This window comes from Leuresthes tenuis, unplaced genomic scaffold (genome assembly GCF_036924035.1).
Source record: "Leuresthes tenuis unplaced genomic scaffold, fLeuTen1.0.hap1 SCAF_20, whole genome shotgun sequence".
NCBI lineage: Eukaryota > Metazoa > Chordata > Actinopteri > Atheriniformes > Atherinopsidae > Leuresthes > Leuresthes tenuis.
This window is the reverse complement of record NW_027325374.1, coordinates 17,534,553-17,553,224: the sequence shown is the minus strand read 5'-3', so window position 1 is coordinate 17,553,224 and position 18,672 is coordinate 17,534,553. Positions and strand designations below refer to the sequence as shown.

Genomic DNA, 18,672 nt, shown 5'->3' with positions numbered 1-18,672 from the left:
TTTTATGAGCTTCTGATTAGTAACAGTCTTGGGAGTATAAACAATTGAAGGAAGGAGGAGGGGGAGGGCTCCTGAGAGAGGAAAAAATGTGGATGTGCGTATGTCCTTTCTGCATCATCCTAAATGTGGCTTAAATACTGTACCTCACTCGATCGTTCCATGGCGTGCGCAGCTCGTGGTTAAGAAGGCAGAGAGCTTCAGAGGTGGTATGTCAGGGCCAGACACTAAGACGGAGGTGCTCAGTGTGACCGAGATGGGAGAGCTGGCAGACAGCCGAGAAAGTGGCAGCAAGAAGGAGAAGAGATGCGTGTTCGAGCTTTACGTGCAGCCTTGCCTGGCTGAGCTGTTTGGGACGAGCCTGTTTGTGTTCGTTGGGTGCGCGTCTGTTATTGGGAACGCTGGAGCAGGCGGTCTCATCCAACCCGCTGTAGCACACGGACTGGCCCTCGGAGTCCTGATCACTGTGTTCGGACAAATTAGGTAATCGATGGCGACATTCACTTTTCTTTTTAATATTTGATGTGGTTTATCTGACTTCAAAAGGTCTTGCTTTTACAGTCTTTGAGTAGTGTGATTTTTATTTATCCTTTTTTAGCCTGCACTCAACTTTCCCCGCAAAACACAGCACAGATTTAAGGGTACATTTTTAAAGTCATCTTTGTTTGTGTCCACTACAGTATAGATGGCTCAGGATAAAGAACAGGTCATGTCAACAAAGTTTCAAACATTTTGTTATTCTTTTCTGTTACTTATTGCTCTGTTTATCCCTTGTCTGACGGTGGGCGCCGTAATCATTTCTCTACAACCTGATTAGTGTGACACAGAGTAAAGTCCATGATGTTTATTGCAGTGGGGGGCACTTCAACCCTGCGGTGTCTCTGAGCGTTTACCTGTGCGGGGGGATGAAGCTGCTTCTGCTGCTGCCATACGTCCTGGCGCAGACGGCTGGAGGGATGATTGGCGCTGGTTTGACCAAAGTAAGACGCAAGCGTGGGTGTTGTTTCGTGCCCAAATGCAAAATGAAAACCATGACGTCATGTTCTCATTTAAAGAGTAGTTGGGGCTCCGTTTTGGATTAGTGTTGAAATTTGAGTTTCGTCTTCAAACGTTGACTTGGCAGGTCCATTTTTTTTTACTTGTCTTCTGATTTTCACCATGTAAACACAAAATGGCCTTCTATCCAAGCCAAAAGAAGGGCTTCAGCTGATGTTATCTTTACTCCAGAGCTCAACTTACTTGTTCTGTGATTTAAATGGAATCCACTTTAAGAGATGTATGTATGTTTCTTAATTTTATTTTTCACAAATTCCCTTCAGAAATTTGACTCCTATTTTTGATTCATCTCCTACTTTTGTCTGAGGAATGTCATTGTAAATGTTCACAATCTAATCGTGCCCAAGTCTGGCTTCCACTCTCAACCTTGTGACCTATCAAATCAAAAACCCTGACTCAGCAAAGCGTAAAATCAAATCTATAAGTTCACGTATTAGATCAGCTTAACTTGGTTAGGAGAAAATAGAAGGTCACAATTTCAGTCATTTATCACAGTAGTTTAAACTGTCTATTCTACCTGTTCTACTTTTAGGTAATGTACCCCTCTAATGTGTATGCTAGCTCTCTTGGAGGAGCCTTTGAAGCAGTCACCATTGATGTGGGTAAAACAACCTTAGCAGAAGTGATGATGACCCTTATCCTGACCACTGTGGTGTGCATGGGGGCCGTCAACAGCCAAACGCGAACGGCGTGGGCCCCTTTCTGCATTGGCCTCACTGTTACGGCCAACATTTTTGCTGGGTGAGCATTTCATCAGGGAACGAGTGGCGTGGCCATAACCAGATATATCACATATAACCAGAATAATTTCATTGTCTACCGTGCTTAGTTAGGTTGTCTTATTATCCCGCTCAAGTCCCTCTTAATAAATGTAATCCTTGGAGCTGTAAGCTCCCATTTTTTATATAATTTCTGTTTTGTTTTATTCCTGAAAAATTGCTCCCAGAATAAGAAGTGAGCTAGTCATCTGCTTCACTCTGATCAGCAGCTGTCATAAAGAGTTAACGTGCTGTTGGTTGTTTCAGAGGAACGCTGTCTGGAGCCTGTATGAACCCTGCAAGAGCCTTTGGTCCAGCTGTAGCTGCCAACCACTGGAACCACCATTGGGTCTACTGGGTTGGACCCACCTGTGGTGCACTGCTCACTGTCAGCTTAGTCAGGTAGCATATGTATTTCAGAACGGTACAGCACTTAAAGGATTCCCTCTTTTATGCTGTAATAAAATGTTCAATTGTTCAAGTTGTATATGAAAAAGGAACTGGTGTTGAACTCCATATTGTACCTGTTAATAATTGTGGCTGCAAATGAGCAATAATAATGTTGTAACCTATGGTACTTTCACTTCCTGACAGTGGAATCAGATGGCAACTAAAGCTGACAGCATGTTAGAGGAGAAAAAGATAATTAGGCAGAGCCAAAGAAGAAGACATTTTCAGTAGAATGGTGGTAAAAACGGAAAACGAATAATAGAGATTGCTTCTGTCAAATTCAGAAGACCCACATAATGCTGAAAGGTCAGTCATGTGGCTATCTTAAGCAGACAGACATGCATAGAGATAAGGGGCTGGCCTTAGAGTGTATAAAAGAAGTCAAAACTCCGCCCACACGGAGCACAATCAAAATGGCACCATACAGCAAGGAGCTGGCAAATAAAGTAAATGTTTGAAAAGTGTGGGGTTATGTAAAACGTCTCTGATTCTCCATAGATTTTTCACCTCAGTAAAAGAATTTCCCAATGAGTTTATGGTTTCACTCACTAGTTTCAACTTGTTCTTAATGCAAGATATCTAACGAGTAATTCATGATCCCGTTTAGAGTTAAACAGATAAAGGCCATCTCTAACAAGTATCTACCGCCGCAACAACTCAATTTTGATAGAGGGAAACCGCACAATCTCATGGCAAAACGCCACTTTGGGCACTTTTTGCTGGTTATTAATATAGATTTTAAGCTTTTTCCTAATCATTTTACGCAATCAAAAATAGCATGCCAAATGGTAAGGGTACAGAACAAAGCAGGGTGGCGTGAAACCACATCGAAAAATACAAAATCACAATTGCTTAACCTTCAGTTGTTCTAAAAGAGTCAGCTTTTTTGTGTTGGTTGTTTGATAACCAAGCCACATTTTCCTTTTTTTCTCAGCATCAAATACTGCAATTTTGACAAAGTCACAGTAGGTGACGCCTCCCTGAGAGTCTCAACAGGCCAAGGCAGGTTCAGATACTGAGTACAAACTGTCAAAGAGAAAAGCAAAGTGTGCTTAAAATCAGATTGGATGGGTGTTGCAGGGCAAGTCACAGGAAACCAGCGTTCTAACTAGTTATGTGCGGGAATATTGGTTTTTATTTTATTTGTTCTGTTTTTATTCATGTGTTTTAGTTTTGCTCTTGGTTAGGCCCTATATCTACTTAAGTGTCTTCAGAATGTTAACCCTACATGTCAAACAAATAACCTCCATCCTCATCAGTTCCTTCCATGTACCATTCATTGCACGCTCATTGATAGTAACACATTTCATTTTTAGTTTCTCAGGGGTGAGACAGATTTTAAATTTTGTTTTAGATCAAGGTTAAGATTAGGGTTAAGCTTGAATTAAGCTAATGGAATGCAGCTGTGTCACGTAGAGAAGTAGGTGTGTCATCTTCTAACAGGGGTGGATTGTGTGGTCTGTGCGACTGCAGATAGACTCTAGTAGCTCCACCCTCTTATCCAAACATAGACTTTCTTCACAGCTGACATTGAGGTCAGTTGTGACAAACACAAAGCAGGAGAAGCACAAATGAAAATAACTTTATCTTTAGTCCCATTTAGTGTCCCAGTAAGTCACGGTACTCGATCTCCATGGTTGCATCACAGGATCTCCTCCGAGTGAAGCGTAGCCATAATTAAAACCTCTTAGGCGTGACAAAAATGTGTGCTCAATTCTTGTTCCAAAACACAAAAAGATGTTTGCAGCAAAAATGCAAAACTCAAGATGTCCAAATTGTAGTCAACAAACTAGTATCTATGTCAACAGACTGTCTTTTACGCAGTCCATGAAGTTTGGCTCTGAGTCTCTGTAGTCCTTCATCTTTTTTTTTTTCCTTCCATCTAATTTTAATTGTAATGAGCTGCTACTGAAGCCCAGGAGGGAACCCTTCTGCCCATGCCGGTACCTTACTGTTCTCCGTGTTCTTAAAGAAATGTTGAAACTCGATGAGTGTTGTTGTGAAGGATCAGTAAGGAGACATTATTTCTCTTTTGCAGGTTGTTGCTTGGTGACCAGAGGACTCGAGTGGTGCTTAAATGAAGGTTTCGTCTACCGTGGACAAGAAAGAACATCCCTCCCGATGTGATCATTTTTACCCTGCAGATGTTCGTGCATCAGTTGTCGGTTATGAAATGTGTCCATTTCTTTGAACAATGGGCCTCTGATGACACATTGTGTTGCCTCTTTATCAATGGCATATTTGTATTTCTTAAAAGGATTTTGTAAATTACTCTATGATAATTACTCTGAGATTGAGTAACCATTCCTAACTTGGACTTTTACCCACCCACTTGTGTGTTACATGTTCAATGGCAGCTGGAAAAAGACCAAAAAGCTTTGAGAATAAACTCTATATATGCCAATGATCACTTACTGTGTTATTTTTCTCTCTACTAGTCTTTTGATCAAAGTAAAAAAATGTGTAGACCTTGAGAATTGAAATGAGGGTTTAGTTGCTTTTTACCACAACTATACACCTAATGAAACTACAATCAAAAATACTGTAATGGTGCTAAAAGGCTTAACATTTAAGTAGAGACTGGTGACAAAGTGAAGGAAGTTCTAATGATCGACACAAAAGGTATTTCCGGAGGATGGATTTCTTCAATTCTTTGCTGGTGTAAAAGCCTTAAATGATAAGTTGTTAATTGAGGTGAAATTGGAGTCTGGTTTTCAATCAATTGTATGACGATCAGGTGTGAGTGTGAGCGGTGTTTTACTTAATTAACAGAGATCTGGGAAAGTCTTCACAGCAAATGATTTTTGGAAGTATATCATGGCATGAACAACAAAGATCACTTTAAATGGAAGGTGTGCGATAGTCTGCTGAATCACATGGGAACACAAAATAACCTCTGAGTAACTAGATGCTGCCCTCAAGATTGGCAAATGTAAATGGTCCTTATTCCATCATCGGGATACTAAACAACAATGCAATGCATCTCAGTGCTGTGAAGATAAAGCATCTGCTCTCTGAAAAGAAGCATATTCTGACCAGGCTAACTAATGTTAGCACAACCAGCTGATAGCAATGTATTATGTTCTGTTTCGCCCATACACGGATCACAATAAAGACCACAATAAAAAGTTCAAAGATAGATGTCGGACAGTACTACAGAATATGCGTGACCAATTCAAAGAGATGCAACCTGATTGAAGTGCCAATAAACAGTTTACTATAGATCTGTGTACTGTCAGAGGCTGAGATTGAGCCAAGTGTAAGTACGAAATGTACGTTTAAAGGTGTCTCAAAATCATATTAAAGCACAAACTTTGCTAAATGCACCAATATGGTTTAGTTTACCTTGTAAAAGAACACAGCATGAAATGATCTAAAGTTCACTGAAAAACCCTGACATGGCAGAATGCACTAAGCCACTGACCCCAGTGAAGTTTTCCAAGTCTGTGCTTCAGGTCTGTCTTATCTATATAGGCTAACATCGGTTAGTTTTAGGATGGCCTATGCAACAGAATAAAGCGGAGACGGTGATTATTGTGAGTAAATAAGATTTTAACCCCTGGAGTGGATATCTGATCCCACTAACTGTGGTTGACCTTAAACTGCTTAAGCCCTGCCTTGAATTTTATCAACCCCTTTTTTGAGAAAGGTAATGTTGAAGAGTCTTTCCTTGAAGACTGGCCAAACAAAGTTGGACCAGTGTCAAATACCTTAAGATTAAGACACGCTGGGCGGAGATTGTTCACTATCCTTCACCTTGAGTGTTTTATGAGTTCAGTGACGATAAAAACCACAACACCTGGCAGTTCTCTTGACCCACTCAGCAGACTCATTCAGGTATACGTGCAGGAAGTGGAAACATCGGAGGCTGAGTGACCTGTAAGCAAAATTAAGACAAAAAAGTGGCAACCATGGGTGTAGAGAAAATGGAAATGGAGGACGTGGATTCTGCTCTTATGAAGAGGGGGAAGAAACCACAGATGTCCAAACCTTGCAACAAATATGAGAGATTATACCAACCATGCCTGGCTGAAATTGTCGGGACCATGTTTTTTGTTTTCATTGGCTGCGTGTCCGTCATTGAGAACGTGCCAGCAGGTGGACGGCTGCAGCCAGCCCTGGTGCACGGGCTGGTTGTAGCAGTGATGGTGGCTGTCATGGATAAGATCAGGTAACTGTTTCTGCTTTATGCGTTTTACATGCATTTTAAGGAGTTAGGATAGAAAAATCAATCATGTGCTCTTAACTTGTCTTTGATGCTCCTTCAAGTGGTGCCCATTTCAACCCTCCCTTCACTATTGCCATCTACTTGTGTGGAGGCATAGAGCTGATGATGGTAGGACCCTACCTCATCAGCCAGCTGATTGGAGGAGTGCTTGGAGCTGGAATGGCCAAGGTCAGCTAAATCTAAGCAGCCTAAAAACATATTTTTAAGGGGATGGATATTTGAGTTATTTTATTAGCAGCAGAATGCGCTAGAGGACTAAAACTTTCCCCACCACCCACGTTTCACAGCTGATGACCCCTGTCGAACGCTACAACAATGTGACCGGAGCAGCATTTGATATCCTCAAGTCAGAGAGCCAGCTGTACAGGGCCATCTTTGGTGAGGTGGCCATGACCTGCCTGGTGACCATGGTGGTGCTGCTGGTGGCGGTCAACGACAAGACAAAAAACCCACTCGCCCCGTTTCTGGTGGGCTGCACTGTCATCGTCAACATTTTGGCAGGGTGAGATAAAAGGCTGGTGATCACAACACAGCAGGCCACATATCAGCTGTTTATTGTGTACGATATCACCTGTGTTAAACATTCACACCAAATGTGATGTAATTGTGACTGCCTTACCATGACATGCACATGGCAAGAAAATCCTTATCTTAGAATGACAGATGGAATGTGGACACTTTAAAAATACAGACAGTCAGATATACGTAAAACCACAAGTTGATGAGGAAGTGTGAAGATATAGTTGTCTCTTTAAAACATCTACTATCTTATGCCTCTTGCATTTTCCTTTCAGTGCATTGTGATCCTGGCTTTTCTGTGCTTGTAAAAGGAGTGTAACATTACAAAAAGCCCAAAGTCCTCCTGTAGCCTGACGTACCTGATGACTTATGTCCCCACATAGCACAGAAAAGATGCATTTCAACAAGTTAGCAGTATATCCATCTTACAATGCCCGAGTGTAGATTTTATAATCAATAGTGCACCAAAGGAAGTATGGAGGACAGAGGTTGCTGCCGTGATACCACAAACTGGTTTGGGTACTGTGTTGCTGTGTAAGGAATTGTAACTTTTTGAATGAAAGATGTTTTCAGAAGTGGTTTGGAGCTAGTAACTGTTATTCACTTTGATCTCTGGCCTTCCCACAGCAGAACAAAGCTAAAGGGTAAACAACAAGACCAACACAACCAAGAGCAGCCCAATGGCTCACATATCTATGAGAATGTCTCCAAAGGGCAGCAGACACTTTAACCTGCACCCTGTAGGAAGAACTGATGAGGAGAGGTTGCCAAGTTCTACAACTTGCAAATTACAAGATTTTAAGCCTGATTTTTACATTGCAGATGAGTCACTGAGCGCAAAAGGCAAACCAGACATTTACCCCAATATCCGTTTTACACCAAACACATTGCGTTTAAACAGGTGTTTAACCTCCCAGAGAACTAACATATCGCTACAACAACAGAAGGGATGGCATCACACTTTATCTTGCAGGCAGTGCTTCTGATTATCACAACTCTGAAATGACCGAGCCCCTTAGAATACGGGTTTCTGTAAAGAAAAGTGGGCTGTGCCCATTATTTGGTGCCCAGAAAAAAGTGTCAACACAAAAAAAAAAGCTGTGCGTAAATATGTGTACAGCAGTCATTTGACACTGGTTTGAATGCAGATTAAACACTCTTCCATTTCACCCAGGTGCAAGGTGTTGTTTTTTTTGTGTGTGTACATAAGCTTTTTTGTGAGTGAAAAAGCAGACGGTGGGCAGCTGCTTGATACTTTTTGAAAGGGGTTCGTAAAGCGAAAGGAGCTTAAATACAGTGTTGCAACTAACATACATGATGAGAAAGATTAAGCGGTTTTTTTTGTTTTTCTAAATATCAAAGCATCTAAATATATGTTTAGATGCCCAACATATTAACATCTCTTTACGTTTATGTAGTGGGAAAATATTAGTTACCCCCCCTTTTTAAAAAAAAACATTTATTTATTTATTTATGAAGTTTGCATTTTTTATACAATATCAAAATGACATAACATTAGAATTTGAAAATCACCAGCTAACCAATATATCAGTCTAAATTACAAACGGGTGAATGCATTGAATCCATTTTATATTGAATTATTTTTACTTATTTTTTATTTTTTAAATCTATTGTAAAAAGCTTTTTCTTTTTGTGGGTGCAGGGGGGACATCTCAGGGTCGTGTCTGAATCCTGCTCGGGCTTTCGGTCCGGCTGTGATGACCAACTACTGGACCTACCACTGGGTGTACTGGGTCGGGCCCATTGGAGGAGGTCTGCTGGCCGCTGCTTTGCTCAGGTAGGAGAATCCGTCCCAGAACTGCACGGTGATTGGTTGACACCAGAGATGATAACCTGTACTTGTCTCACAGCGGCTTTTTCCTGTTTCAGGCTCATTCTCGGAGATAATAAGATACGAGTGGTTATGAGGTCGTAAGCGTTTACTGTGAGTTTACCGTCATTGTAAGAAAAAAATTATAAGTACATACTTTTGGATCATATAATGATGTCTGTATTACGAGGATTGTTTTCAATGTGAAATAAAAAAAAAAGAAAAACTGCCAACTCTTCCCATGACCCCATTCTTTCATCCTTTAAAAGATTTATATCACAGCAAAAAAGACATCTACACAATAGGTCTTGGGTAGCGTGCAACTGATCATTTTATTTATTCATCCAAAAATTAAATGCTCTGATGTGTCACACTGCCTCCCCCTCCACGGTCCCCTCAGCGGTATTTCTCAGCCAGAGCCAGGGCCAGGGCTGCCAGGAATTTGTCGAAGGCGACATGGGCCTCTGGGGTGAAATCTTTGGGGAACATGGAGGCGGTCACCACCAGAATGCAATGCGCCAGGATCTGCGGACAGAGAGGACACGTTTATGGCTACGAGGTTTAGCATTGTCAAATACACCATCTGAAAAGGGGAATCCAAACTGAAAATCCTTTGCACACAAATTAAGCGACTACTACACCATGATTTCCGTCTGCATCTGGCATCATAATGGGACCCAGTCCATGACTCCTGTCTTACCTTAAAGTTGGCCGGGTCCACCCTCAGCTGGAAGGCGTGCTTCTCACTGAGATCCAGCAAGCCGTTAGTCAGGTCGTCAATCTTGGCCACGGCCTGAGCGACTCCCCCCATCACGACCTTGCCGTGCTTCTTCACTGGAGCAGAGCCGTAGGTCGTCTCTGGCCAGTGGGAGAAGTAGGTCTTAGTTTGGGGGTAAACGATGAGCATCCTGCGGAGAAGGAGAGGATGTTAGAATAGCCGGTTGTTGTGAGAGGCAGAGGGAGTTTCTAATTGAGCCATGAACATAAATTTCAAAGGATTCATCCAACATAACGTAATGTTTGATTCTGTGGAAAGCGGTTTTCGAGCTCCAGTGGCGCAATCGGTCAGCGCGCGGTACTTATATGACAGTATTCAGCGGAGGAATGCCGAGGTTGTGAGTTCAAGCCTCACCTGGAGCAATTGTGACGTTTTACAGTGTCACTTGGGAGTCAGAACAGAAAACTAATGGATTTGTCCTGTATGTGAGGTCTAAAAAGAACAAAACAAACAACTGACAATGTCGCCGGAGAGACATCGCGTCTCGTAAAACTGCCTCTGACCTTACTAATACATTCAAATATGTGGAAACACGACACTCACCTGCCCAGAGCATCCGCCCCAATAGCATCGGCTGACTTGGCGATTTTGGCCCAAATCGCCTTGACCGCATCCTTGTCCTTCTCTGTCAAACTCATGTCTGCTTGCTTCTGTCTCTTTCTCTACCTGAATCAGACAGTGATTCCAGGTTACTCTGGCGTTCTTCTTAAATTCAGTTGGCCCAAAAGTCACACCCACGGGAACTTGTGCCAAGCCGCGTCCATTGACGCAGATAGGACCATTCAAACTCCCCTGATAGAAGCTTCGGTGGCCTGATGCCAGTGTCAGAGGCTCTATCACCTGATCGCATCACGGGCGTCAGTTGGCACAAATATGACCATTTACATATCTTGGACGCACGAGGCCACACTTTGGCTCTCTGGAGGGCCAAACAGGGTTAAGGCAGAAGCTCTGAGTCCATCGAGGGGCGCGAGGACACCCCAGGTCACAGCAGGTCACAGGAGCCATACAGGCTATGGAGCAAGCGAGCGCCAATGGGTGCAGCATAACTTTCCAGAAGAAAGTGATCAAATTTCAAGGAATTGATTAGAAGCACATACACTGAAGTCAAATGATTTTAAGACTTCAATTCAAACTATTCCGTTTTTGTGGCACGCTCCCTTCAGTTTGACTCACCTCAGTGTAAGGTTGGGCCTTTCATGGATTTTAATGGATGTGTTAGTTTTGTTTGCAGTTTACAAAAACGGGGGGGGGGGGGGGGGGGGGGTGTCACACGAATACATTATTTTACATTCGATAAAACAAGTGCATTCCCTTTTTTTATGTCATCAAGAAAACAGACATAACATGAGTCATCTAAGGAAAGCAGTGAATAAGTAATCATGTACGCCAACAACTCTGAAATCCGTCTGAGATTTATCAGTGATTGCCTTTTTTTAATTTGGTAATTATTTCTTGGCCGTCGTCATAAATTTATTTGCTATCAGGGGGAGAAAATAGCGCTGATGGCCCTTATCGCACGGCTTAAACGCCAGTAGATTTGAGAGAGCTAGGGGAGGAGGCGGGGGGGCTCAGGGTGGAGGGGGCGCTGCTGCAGATAACACCAGTGTGGTTATGCAGATAACACTTTAGGCTGCAAGGAACACTCTCGAGCTGCTTGGCAGAAATGCAAAACTATGTGCACTGGCCGATTTCAAAACGAAGCATCAATAAAGCTGATTGTCTTCAGATTTATTAACTTGAAAAAAAAATTCACACTGTAACCCTTATTAAGTTAAGTTGAAAATGGCAAATTAGTTGTTTTTCACTTTTCAGATTTGGAAGTTGACCCGAAATGCAAACAACCCGAGTCCATTTCACTCAAGGTTTCTCCCTTTCGTGGTATTCAGAAGTGGATTTGTTCCAAGTCCTCGCTAAATGACGCGCTATGTAGGCTGTTAATTGACAGCCAATGTTTCATGTTTAACCGACTATGAATTCCTAAGAGTACGATAAACAAGCAACAGACTTAAGTTCTGCAGCTCAAGATCATTTACATGTCCTGCGCGCTGTAAAATCTCCCTTAAAGGCATGTTGACAGTAGTTTCAGCTAAAAAAACCCAAAACAATTTTAAACTATTTTAAATGGCCACATCAACATTATCAGTCTACAATATTTGATAGGCTGCATTTAAATGAAGTTAAATTAGGGATTCATTTCACAAGAAAAAACACCCAAATATATGTATTATATATATTTGTATTATCTTATATATATATATTGTCATTGGCTTCTGGAGAAGCAGATTTTTTTATTTTTTATTTTAAATTTTAAATGGCCAAATCAATATGATCAGTCTACAATATTTGATAGGCTGCATTTAAATGAAGTGAAATTAGGGATTCATTTCACAAGAAAAAACACCCAAATAAATACACATATACATAAATGTGTATATGTTGTCATTGGCTTCTGGAGAAGCAGAATTTTTATTTTTTATTTTAAATGCCCACATCAACATTATCTGTCTACAATATTTGATGGGATGCATTTAAATAAAGATAAATTGTGGATTCATTTCGCAAGAAAAAGCACCAAAATAAATACACATAAACATAAATGTGTATTTGTTGTCATTGGCTTCTGGAGAAGTCCGCTGTTTATCTTGAGCGCATCATCTCCAGCCTATCAACTCCTTTCACCTTCAGGGCGTGGGGAACTGGGACACATTTAAATAGACCGCGGTCAGCGTGAAGCAATATTCAGCCTTTTTACTTTCAAGCCTGAACCAAAGAAAAACCTCGAGCCACCATGGTTGCCTGGTCTGAACAAGAGCGCAGCATCATCACCAGCATCTTCTCCAGCCTGGACTATGAAGATGTCGGCCCCAAGGCTCTCTGCAGGTAACAGAACTCGGGCTGCGGAAGAGTCCTCTGTTCTCCTCCCTCCAACATCCAACCTCATTTCTGGTCATTTGCCTCCCTCTTAACCCCTCCTCTTCCCTCGCAGGTGTCTGATCGTTTACCCCTGGACTCAGAGGTATTTCGGCGGATTCGGTAACCTCTACAACGCTGAGGCCATCAAGACCAACCCCAACATCGCGGCCCACGGCATCAAGGTGCTGCACGGTCTGGACCGCGCTGTGAAGAACATGGACGACATCAAGGGAACCTACGCCGAGCTCAGCGTCCTGCACTCCGAGAAGCTGCACGTGGACCCCGACAACTTCAAGGTATATAATTATTCCTCCTTCACTTTGTGGTCACTTTGTAAAAAGACGCAAATGAAACGCAACTTTTCTTTCCTCCTTCCAGCTTTTGGCTGACTGCCTGACCATCGTCATTGCCGCTAAGATGGGCGCTGCCTTCAACCCACAGATTCAGGCTACCTTCCAGAAGTTCCTGGCAGTGGTGGTGTCCGCTCTGGGAAGGCAGTACCACTAAACCCGGCAGCCTCTGCGGCTGGAGAGGAGAGGAAACGTCTCTTCACATGTGTTATGTGTCTCCTCTAAAAAGGAATAAAGTCCCACTAAAGCAATGTCATGTTGTTCTCCCTGTTTTGGTTTGTTATTGTGTGTTTTTTTTTTTTTTTTTTTTAAAGTTCTCTGCCTCCCTAATACATATAATAGGAGAGTTCGGAGATGATGACGGGGGGCAAAATGACAAACCCTTGATAAGAAACCGATGCACTTAAAAGTCAACATTTTCAAGACAAACACACGATTCACTGAGTCAGCCGCAGCTCTCTTAAGATCATGTGAGACGGAGGAGGTAGGTGCGACTTTTGCGCTCTTGTTTATTTCTATACGATGCTTGAAAACACCTCTGCTATCTGGGACCGCAGCTCCAGAGACAGTTAAAAGCCCGAAGACTCCGACACCTCGCTTTCACGAGAGACGTTCAAAACCCACAAAGGAACAGCTGACTGCTGAGGGGATAGAGGGAGAGAAAACGGCACTCAGTGACATCATCACGCGTAAAAAAACATACAAACAAACCGAGAAACATAAACTACTGGGTCATCATCTGGCACTGTGGATGCCCTTTTAAGAAAATATTTAATTCACCTCAGTAAAATGGATCATATCAGTAGGCTAACTAACACATATTTGGATGATCAGCATATGTTATTTGGCAGCTCTCCTGGGATTGTTCTACAAAGCAAAAGATCAGTAAAATATGTGAATAGCTTGGAATGAGTTGGCTTGACTGGTGCTAAACAAAGAAAGAAACAAAAAAGATCCAACATTCTAATAGATAACAGCTGGGAGCAAAACACAGCTGCACTTGTTTTGACATGAGCACCTCACTCAATTCACTCCAGCCACCATATAGATGCAGGAGGCCTTTTCTCATTCATCTTCATCCTCAGACAACTGGAAAAAGTGCAGCCGCCTGTTAAAACCAGCAGGTGGCCCCACCTTCATATCTCATGAGACTCCTCCAGGAGGTGTTTGTTTGTCTTGTTTGTCTTTGGTTGTATGAGAAATCTGAAAGCAGTTTGACCCGCAGGGGAGCGTCTCATTCGATCATGTCCATTTTCCCAGGTTTTGTCAGTCTTCTGCTTTCCAGTTTTTTAGGGACCTTGACTAAAAAGCGCAGAAACTCAACAACGCTTAGTGTAGGTGTCACAACACTTAAATCATGGCTCATGATACTATACCATCCAAATTATACCAACAGCAATGATGATTTATTTTGAACACTCACAAAGAAACAAAGATCTCATCATACTGCAGTCCCTCTGGCTGAACCAATACACAACAGGTATCTAAAGCACACAACACATATTACTGGGTGAGTTACAATAAATCACGATGTAGATAGGCTGTAAATATACATTTTAACTTGAATACACACAAATAAATGAAGGTTGAATACTAACCTAATCCAAACCAGCAAGAATCTGTGGCATTTTACTCAATGTTGGGGGATAAGGAGTTTCTTCAGCAGGTCGTTTTTTTCTGCAACTCTGTCTATAACCAAGTCATTGTCAGGGGACATGAGGATGATCATAAGCATGAATGCTTCTAGGTGTTGTTGTGACTGTGCTCCTTATTCGACTACCTGTGTCTCTGGAAGAGTGAGGAGGAACTTGTATCCCCAGCCAAGGTTATGATAGGCATCTGTGAAGAGGTTGTAGCGTTTCAGAATTTGATAGCAACCGACTGGGCAATCCTTACAAGATATTTGTTTTGTTTGCTTGTTTTGTACATCTGTGTCCTCTTCGTCGCAGCCATCACCGATCATCCTCACTTTGTGCTCTTCAAGTGCAGACATTTTAAGTCGTGGCCACTGAGATGCCAGACACTTGAACGCAGACTGCAAATTGACAGCTGTTGCTCTGCCGTCAAACCTGAGCAAACATTTGCGACGTTCTTGAAATGCAGAATCAAGCGGCGCATCCTATGACACTTCAGCAAAGCTTCAGCAAAGTTTTGCATCTGTGAGAGTATCATCACTTGCCATTACATCAGCTGTCATCTTCCTTTTCCTCTTCCTTTTCTGTGGATATGCTGCCTCCAACTCAAGCTCACAGTCCTCATCCACCATGAGTTGTGCATTTGCCCACTGGATGAAGGTATCAGCAACTTGCTTAAAATCTTAAAATCTGAGTTTCAATTACCATCCTGTGTGCAGTTATGATATCTAGTCCACATGACAGCATTTTGACAGCAGTGTTATGACCTAAAAAATCTGCAGGAAAAGCTGAGCAGTTAACACTGTGTTATACCTCATCAGCGCCTCTAAGAATCCTCTAGCTGTGACACGCACTGCAGTTTTTAAATTGGCCTGACCTTGAAAGGCGCTGAGTGTCATGAAGACATCAATGTATAAAGCTGGATATGGCCCGCTGGATATGACCACTTCAGTTGTATCAGCCAGAACTAGGTTCAGCAAATGCACATAACACCAAACATGCACCTGGTTTGGGGCCTCTGTACTGGCCCTGCATGTTTGATGCACCATCTGTAGCATTACTGACACAGTTACTGATGTCCAGATTAAAACGTTCCATCACATCATGATGTCAGCATCTATATTAATAATATTGGCCAGTGGATGCCTCACACTTGACCACCGCAAGAAGCCTTTCCTGTATTGCATCTGTTACATATCTCAAAAGTACAGAGCACTGCTCATGGGACGTAATGTACTGGGTTGTATCTATCTGCACAGAAAACATTCCACTTTCCTCTTTTGCAATGGTCTCCTGAATTAGCCACTGCACTGTAGAAATGACAGGGTTCAAGGTGGTTTTGGATAAAAATGTTACAGCAGCACCATGACCCCTAGCCTGTGACTGCTGCATCTTTTTACTTTTTGCTATGCACTCAGTGAGATGTTCCTTCAGACATACATCATATTTCCCAAGAAGAATGATGAGCTCTAGAAAGTTGCCGTGGTCAATGTTGTGGTCATCTAAAGTGTACGCAGCCTCTGATTGCTGTCCTCCATAGCTCAGTCCTCTCTTTCCTATGAACGTCACCACATCTACGACTTATTCCAACACCTGCAGTCTCTTCCTCACTTGAATTCTGTGAGCCACAATTTGGGGGCCATGTATCAGACTGGCCCTCAAAAAATATGCCTCAGCACAACCTCTGTACATGTTGCTCCTTTCATGTTCCTCAACTCTTTGAATGATATAGTTCCAGTCCTGCATTCCATTTACAGTTGGTTTGGCAAATGCTAAACACACTGCACAATACAGTGTATGGTTCTCTTCACAGTATGTGAGACATTTTGTCTCCGTGCCATATTTGTGTTTAAACACTCTCTACACTGTCAGGTATTTTGTCTTCTTCTGAGGGTGATAAGAAAAAAAAGCTTTGACTTTCTGACTTGGGGCGCTTAAAGTAATTTAAGGTTGAGCTGGTGTCATCCACAGCCCTTGGTCTATGCTCAACCTGAATAAACAAATGATGAAATGGATTAAAAAAAAAGTTTTATGTGTCCAATTGATTATAACAGCATATTATATAATCTATTCAATGCCATCCATTTTAAGATATTTTTATTACTTAATTATCTTAATTTATGTATGTTAAAAAATTAGCCATCTGAATAACATGCTGCTGAACATTTCAGTAAGTTTGCGGCATTTTGCGGCTTACCCTCTAAATATCGCACTTTTTCCCCGTCGCATTCTCAGCCCCACCCTTTTCTTTACGTTTTTTACCAATGTTATCCATATTTCATATGGTTGCTTTACTACTATGTTCTTCTTCTTTTGCTCCTTAATTGGCACGCGCGGGCGGATGGCTTCCAATTTAAAGGTGCCTTACTGCCGCCTACCGGAGTGTAGGATGAAACAGTAGATTAGCAGCGGAAAAAACAGGTGACGACTGCGCAAGTACTGCGGCCAGTGGCTTGCACATACTTTTTTAAGGGCAGGGGCGGAAAGAAAAAAAAGGGGTACATATAACGCGTCCTCACTACTGTAGAGGGCAGTTTAGCATGCGTTTTGGCTCCCGAGAGGGCACTTTAGCATGCGTTTTTCAACAATTGGGCCACAAGCGGGGGCAACCGCCCCTCTTGAGACTCCAAACATCGATCCGTGTCATGTGAAAAAAAAATCCCGTCATCGGGTAAGTCAAACAAATCTGTGTTTTAAAGTCAAATTTACGCTTCAAACAATTCAAATAGTTCCTCGGGCAGCAACCGGGAAATAACGCAACAGATCCAAATTCTTCCAAAAGCTTTTTAGGAAGAGAAAAGCATTCCCCAGGACGCATTGTAGTAACACGGAAAGCTCATCATTTAGAACAAGTGGGTTTTGGATTTGGGGTGATCACATGTTCACCAAAGCATGCTCCCTCAGAGACAGCTCCGAAATTCAGCACCACAGACAGTTCCACATTCAGTGCCGTTTGGACAGGACTATAGGCACAGCCCAGCATTTTTAACAGATATCCAGCACTGGGCAGGGCACTTCCTCAACCAATCTTTATCACACTACTGTCAGTTAAAACAGACCTTATTTCTAAGATTCTAAGATTTAAAACATCAGATTGCAATAGAAAAAAAAAACCCTGTGATACTCACCGGAGCTCAAAAATAAATCCCAACTCATCGTTGATTCAACAAAACAAAACAAAAAAACTAAGCCACCATGCAGTAGCAGTGTGGGGAAAACCAAGTCCAGCTTTACCATTCCATAGGAATTAAGAAGGTAAGCAGCAGCCAGGTGCTGCTAATCAAATGCACCTAATTAATTGTTCACCAGCTAGCATGACCACCTCTAAAGGTGCTTAGGCAATTTGCTTCTCTGGAACATTCAGGTGTGGCATAACACGATGCCAGGGAGGAAAGACATCAGCGATGATCTTAGAAGAAGTTGTTGTTACCCATCAATCAGAAAGTTTCCATTATCAGACTTTTAGTCTGATTTCAGAAAAGGGCACAGTACAATTACAGCAGCATTAAAAGTACTTAAACAATTGTAATGATGTTTTAGACAATAAGTAACATTGTGCAGCTCTTGTCATTGTTCTTTCTGAGGCTTTTGACACAGTGGATCATGCAATATTAAAGCAAATTCAAATCAGTGTCAGAAGGTTTGAAAATTTGGGCAGAGCGTAGGAACCACTCCTGTTTATTCCGTATATCAATAATTCAAATGCAAATTTGCTCTAGTTACAGTCTACCATGGGGCACTGAAATTCATTACAAACCTTGCTGAATGTTATATTCCTGCATTGGATGGTCTGCCTTGTTCTCATGTAGATTCAAACACTGGCACGATCTCATATATAAAGCTACTCTAGGCCTAAGTATACTGCTCTCTACACTTGGGATCAGCTTCAAAACTGCTTAAATCTTTAATCTTTAAAAATAAATTCTCAGCATTCCAGATGGTGGAACATTTTGATTGTAAATGTTATGATTGATCATTCCTTCTCCTTGCTAAGACTGTTGCAATGACTTGATAAGTGAATAGTTGGATGCCTTTTTCATTTAGTTTGAGATGTTACTTTTGATGGCTCTGTTTCTCATTTCATATAAAGCGTAAATGGAAACAGTCTTCTATATGCATCCACATTGCTATAACTAACTATAGCTGGTCAAAGCT

The 18,672-nt window shown here is 42.0% G+C and overlaps 4 protein-coding genes and 1 non-coding gene across 5 annotated transcripts; 4 read left to right on the top strand and 1 right to left on the bottom strand.

Moving 5' to 3' along the window:
* Window positions 1-190: 190 nt before the first annotated feature.
* On the top strand, window positions 191-4,372 carry LOC140278288 (aquaporin-8-like). The gene is made up of 5 exons (XM_072373265.1): window positions 191-480; window positions 851-977; window positions 1,586-1,794; window positions 2,079-2,213; window positions 4,300-4,372. Exons 1-5 carry the CDS (start codon window positions 209-211, stop codon window positions 4,340-4,342), a joined length of 786 nt encoding a protein of 261 aa, XP_072229366.1. The 5' UTR covers window positions 191-208; the 3' UTR covers window positions 4,343-4,372.
* Window positions 4,373-6,172: 1,800 nt separating this feature from the next.
* Window positions 6,173-8,944, top strand: LOC140278321 (aquaporin-8-like). Its single transcript, XM_072373306.1, has 5 exons — window positions 6,173-6,432; window positions 6,531-6,657; window positions 6,777-6,991; window positions 8,672-8,806; window positions 8,899-8,944. The coding sequence occupies exons 1-5, from the start codon at window positions 6,173-6,175 to the stop codon at window positions 8,942-8,944; spliced, it is 783 nt and encodes a 260-aa protein (XP_072229407.1).
* Window positions 8,945-9,189: 245 nt separating this feature from the next.
* Window positions 9,190-10,312, bottom strand: hbae5 (hemoglobin, alpha embryonic 5). The gene is made up of 3 exons (XM_072373779.1): window positions 10,161-10,312; window positions 9,540-9,747; window positions 9,190-9,364 (listed from the first exon to the last, which is right to left on the bottom strand). The coding sequence occupies exons 1-3, from the start codon at window positions 10,253-10,255 to the stop codon at window positions 9,236-9,238; spliced, it is 432 nt and encodes a 143-aa protein (XP_072229880.1). The 5' UTR covers window positions 10,256-10,312; the 3' UTR covers window positions 9,190-9,235.
* On the top strand, window positions 9,886-9,979 carry trnai-uau (transfer RNA isoleucine (anticodon UAU)). Its single transcript has 2 exons — window positions 9,886-9,923; window positions 9,944-9,979. It is a non-coding gene; the product is annotated as a tRNA-Ile (tRNA).
* Window positions 10,313-12,353: 2,041 nt separating the features above from the next.
* hbbe2 (hemoglobin beta embryonic-2) lies at window positions 12,354-13,134 on the top strand. Its single transcript, XM_072373776.1, has 3 exons — window positions 12,354-12,500; window positions 12,607-12,829; window positions 12,912-13,134. The coding sequence occupies exons 1-3, from the start codon at window positions 12,409-12,411 to the stop codon at window positions 13,038-13,040; spliced, it is 444 nt and encodes a 147-aa protein (XP_072229877.1). The 5' UTR covers window positions 12,354-12,408; the 3' UTR covers window positions 13,041-13,134.
* The last annotated feature ends 5,538 nt before the right edge of the window (window positions 13,135-18,672 follow it).